A 5,237-nucleotide genomic window follows, 5' to 3' on the forward strand; every position below is an offset into this window, starting at 1 on the left:
CTTTGGCCACCTCAGGTGGTGAATAGGCTAGAGATGCCCCTGACTGGGCCCATAACAGTCGTGGGACCCATAGTTATGCCCTTGGACCTTTCTACTTCAGTGAGTTACTAGCCTGTACTAACAGAGGTAACATACAGGGGCTCATGTATAAAAGTCCCACTAGGTGTATAGCAAGATGGATGCTGTTAACATGGCACTGGTGCCCCTAGATGGTACTGGTGAGTATAAGATTATAGATTTCCTATTAGCTCCCCTAGATGGCACTGATGTGTATAGGAACTATCTATTAGCTCCCCTAGATGGCGCTAATGAGTATAGGAATTTCCTATTAGCTCCCCTAGATGGCGCTGATGAGTATAGGAATTCCTATTAGCTCACTCAAATGGCGCTGATGTGTATATGAATTCCTATTATCTCCCCTAGATGGCGCTGATGTGTATAGGAATTCCTATAATCTCCCCTAGATGGTGCTGATGTGTATAGAAATTCCTATTATCTCCCCTAGATGGCGCTCATGAGTATAGGAATTCCTATTATCTCCCCTAGATGGGGCTGATGTGTATAGGAATTCCTATTATCTCCCCTAGATGGCGCTGATGAGTATAGGAATTCCTATTATCTCCAATAGATAGCGCTGATGTGTATAGGAATTCCTATTATCTCCCCTAGATGGCGCTGATGAGTATAGGAATTCCTATTATCTCCCCTAGATGGCGCTGATGAGTATAGGAATTCCTATTATCTCCCCTAGATGGCGCTGATGTGTATAGGAATTCCTATTATCTCCCCTAGATGGCGCTGATGAGTATAGGAATTCCTATACTCATTAGCACCATCTAGGGGCATCATTGCTGTGCGAGCGGCATCTGCCCAGCCATACGTCGGGTGATACTTTTATAAATGAACCCCCCAAAATCTTTTACTCTTAGAGTTTAGTTTTTTTTTTTAATTTATAGATTTTTGTTGCACAAAATGATCTCATTGCTAGAAATGTAGATGACGTATCAAATTAAAATGAGGATAGAAACACCATAGATGTCGGGTTACTCCCAGAAAAAGAAAATAAACTTCTCTCTTATACAAAAAAAGTATTCTCCGCGATATGACAGCTTTCCATGAACAGGTTGAAGGTCAATTCTCTATTCCCTCAGTCACATGACACCCCCGAGTGTTTCTTCTGCTGCACTTTCCTAATTATACGTGACGTCTTTAAGGCTGAACTCCGGGCAAAAAAATCTAAATAAAAGAGGCCTGTCTATGCTTTCTGGGATCTTGGCGTCATTTGGGTATTTTGTTCAGATAAAACAACTCCTGCAGGAGCTCCCTGTAATAAAGACCGCTCACTGCTGTTCTCTCTTCTTGTGCAGGGTGACTGGTCTTGTCTCCGCCCCCTCCTGTAATAAAGACCGCTCACTGCTGTTCTCTCTTCTTGTGCAGGGTGACTGGTCTTGTCTCTGCCCCCCTCCTGTAATAAAGACCGGTCACTGCTGCTCTCTCTCATTGTGCAGGGTGACTGGTCTTGTCTCCGCCCCCTCCTGTAATAAAGACCGGTCACTGCTGTTCTCTCCTTGTGCAGGGTGACTGGTCTTATCTCTGCCCCTTCCTGTAATAAAGACCGGTCACTGCTGTTCTTTCTCCTTGTTCAGGATGACTGGTCTTGTCTCCGCCCCCTCCTGTAATAAAGACCGGTCACTGCTGTTCTTTCTCCTTGTGCAGGGTGACTGAAAAGTGATGCTGCCTTTCTCTACCAGGTCCCAAATACCCATCAAAGCCCAGCAGCATGACCATGCATTGGGCTGGTTTTAGGTATTGGGGACCTGACAGAGACCTGCAGCACCACCACCACTCTCCATCGACATGCCCCAGGCCTCTACCAGTTCCCAAATACCAAGTACCAGACAACAATGGCATGTCTTTGCCAACGTGCGGGACATTTCAAGATGGTGGCAGAGAAGAGAAGCACTGCATGGAGAACGTCTACTGCAAGCAAGACAACACTGGACACCATGGACAGCTATAACCTATTAACCTATGGAGATTTAGGATGATCTAGGCAGGGTGAGGTTCCTCTAGACAATGCTCATTCAATCACTATCGGCATATGTACCTTGAGCAGGTATCTGTCAAGGATTTCCAGGCCGCAGCTGGAGCAGATGTTCTTCCCGTCCGAAGGTGCGGAGGAGGATGAGGAAGATGGTGGGGAGCACACGGATGGGGTGGACGGAGGGCTGGGGGAGGAGTGGTCCTCTTTTTCCAGGTTACATGGGAGGTTCTCATCATCCGACTGGGACTGAAGAAAGAGAAAACACTTGTTAGGACATCGGTAATGGGCATCCAAGACAAGACTAAACCGGCCACGTGCCACCAACCCATTCCATAGTAGGACCAGATACCATATCATCAACATGCCACCCTTGAGGTCCAGTCTAGTGACGCTACAGTGAGCATAGACCAGCCTAGATTGATGTCATGAGCCGTCTGCAGGCAGGAGGAAGCATTTCCTCACCCTCTCCTTACCCCAGTGATCAGAATGCCACATTGGAACTGTGTAGCAAGTCACAAGGTAGAAAGCCAAGAATCTTAGACCATGCAACCTGTTGGGTACTGATTACTTGACTCCATCTGCTTTTCTCTCCAAATCAGCGGCACCATCTTTGTTCAAGTATCATCCAGGGTCACCGTCTATCTCCTGGATTAAGATGCCGGCTCAAAGATGGCGCAGTCATGCCAATCCTGGTGTCTATGAATGCCACATTGGAACTGTGTAGCAAGTCACAAGGAAGGAAGCCAAGAATCTCATAGACACCAGGATTGGCATGACTGCGCCATCTTTGAGCCGGCATCTTAATCCAGGAGATAGAAGGTGACCCTGGATGATACTTGAACAAAGATGGTGCCTCCGATTTGGAGAGAAAAGCAGATGGAGTCAAGTTAATTTTAATCAGTACTCAACGGGTTGCACGGGCTAATACACCCTTGGCCAGCTCAGGGGTTGTCCTGCCCTCTGAGCACTATGACATACATGGTGGACACACCACATCATTGTACAAATCTGTCAGAAGATGGCCTAGGTTTCTTCAAATGCTTTTACTCCTATTATAACAAAATCATCCAATGCTGATTTGTCCCAAATTCCCTGAAGTTTTGATAAAAATTGGGAGATTTCTGCCAATTTTCGCCACCGTGCCAAAAATTCATGGGAGCCCGTATGGTTTTTAAAGGGCCAGTGGGCCAGAAGGGCTATGAAAGCTTCTTGAAACATTCCAGGACTGGTTCTCGTGTTGCAAAACAGCCCATCGATGAACCTTATTTTTTTTTTCTGAGACTGTCACAGGTCGGCTCGGTAGATCGGGAAGTGAGCGAACACATACCGGCGTTCACTAAAGCTGAGGAGCCTAGACCCAAATGGTATTCCGGATCCGAATTTCTGAACTGCATTCGGGAGCTCCTGACTGCCATTCGGATCTGGGCGCCGTATATATATATAATCCTAAAGCTGAAGCTGCCAGACCCAAATGGCATTCGGGAGCTCCCCAATGCAATTCGGAAATTGGGAACCAGAATGCCATTCGGGTCTGGGAGCCATATAGATATGGTACTAAAGCTGAGGCTACCCCCATGGAGGATGGCAGACCTGCAGGCTGCATACAAGTGGTCTCGGCGAAACCCAAAGCAGGGCTAAATGTAGAAGACAACTACCCGCCCGTCACCCGGAACTGCATGTCCAGGGCATCAGGAGGTAGGAATTCCACGCCCCCGCTGCCCCTCTACTCCCTGCTGCCCCAAGGCCGGGCGTTGGTTGGCCTTGTGGGAAATCCGGCCCTGTGTTTGTGTTTACCCATCAATTATGCAAATGAAATGTCTTGCTCCTGCCGTTTCTATGCCATTGATTTGAAGGCTGTCCCAACAGACCCAGGGGCAGTGTAAACATTGCATTCTTCTACCTGCAGCCTGTCTTCGGTTTGCAGAGTACGACAGGGAGAGCCTGCAGACTGCGACTGAGAACAACAAAGCATGGATCTGATTCTCATGTTTCGAGTGCCAAGAAAACATAAACAATGATTCCTACAGTACATTGCAGTGCACTCATGTCATCACTGGGGGAGCAGATCACAAACTGTAGATATAGGAGTCCTTGCATAGGTGTATACAAGTCTTCCCTATCTCCCCACCCATGTGAGTCCAGACAGCCAGTTGCCATTTTTAATCGACATCCATCACTCAATTGACCCCCTTCTACCCACAACCTGTATATTTTAGATTGTAAGCCCTCAGGGGACAGGTCTCTCCTTACCATCTTGTCTTGAATTGTATTGTGATTGTAATGTCTTCCTTATATTGTAAAGCGCTGTGCAAACTGTTTGGCGCTCTATAAATCCTGTATAACAATAATAATAATTAAGCTGCACCAAGCCTTGCCCTCCCCTAAGAAGGCCTACAGCCGACATTTTGGCTCTCAATCCAGTGGCAGTCCCCGCTGGTGATCAGGAACCAATCAGAGTGGTTTCTGATCATGTGATCACTATATCAGCTTTGACCTAGAAATCACATGCAGGCTGGAGGCTCCATTGACCAAAAAGAAAGCCTTCAGCCTGGAGAGCAACACCCCCACCTCCAGGGTGCACTGTTCACCTGCAGTGCTATGGATTTTATAATTGAATAATATTTATTTAGATATCGATCTGGATGAATATGTTCAATAAACTTTTAACATTGAAAACCAAACTTCTGATTTCTCTTCCATTTGCTTTTTAGTAATTTTGTTTATTTTCAGTTTCATTCCTTTGCAATGTGTAAAAATGTTGCCCATGTGTTGAAAGGTAAAGGTGAAGACCCCCAGGGCAACCAGCACGGCGATGTGTTTTGGTGATCCGTTCCAGTGATTGACACGGCGGCTACTTAGAACTGACATGCACACAAGCGCTTAAATAAGCTTATGGTTGGACGGGATCAAATACTCGGCGCAATGTATAAATAAAGTTGTTGTTGTTTGCGAGCTAAATATTTACACGGATCTCATGAGATGATACGAGAAGCAAAGCTGAGACAACTGTGATGTCTTCCAGAAATAATGCTCGGGGTCCAAAGCAACAAACCAGAGTGACTACAGGGATATTTCTTTTTCTTTGCCAGATCAGTGAACGCAAATTTGCTTTTAAGCGTCTTTTTTTATTAGCTAATAAAGTTTTTTGAAAACCCCAACCGGTAAAGAAAAGGACTTGCACACTTCGGGGAGT

At 46.2% G+C, this 5,237-nt stretch overlaps 1 protein-coding gene across 1 annotated transcript in view; it reads right to left on the bottom strand.

Moving 5' to 3' along the window:
- LHX6 (LIM homeobox 6) overlaps window positions 1–5,237 on the bottom strand; it is a 66,836-nt gene that overhangs the window by 39,890 nt on the left and 21,709 nt on the right. Inside the window, exon 2 of the mRNA XM_018576985.1 lies at window positions 2,108–2,290. Coding sequence (XP_018432487.1) covers window positions 2,108–2,290 — 183 coding nt within the window. The remainder of the gene's footprint in view (window positions 1–2,107; window positions 2,291–5,237) is intronic.

This window comes from Nanorana parkeri, unplaced genomic scaffold (assembly GCF_000935625.1).
Source record: "Nanorana parkeri isolate BGI_ZX_2015 unplaced genomic scaffold, ASM93562v1 scaffold81, whole genome shotgun sequence".
Classification (NCBI taxonomy): domain Eukaryota; kingdom Metazoa; phylum Chordata; class Amphibia; order Anura; family Dicroglossidae; genus Nanorana; species Nanorana parkeri.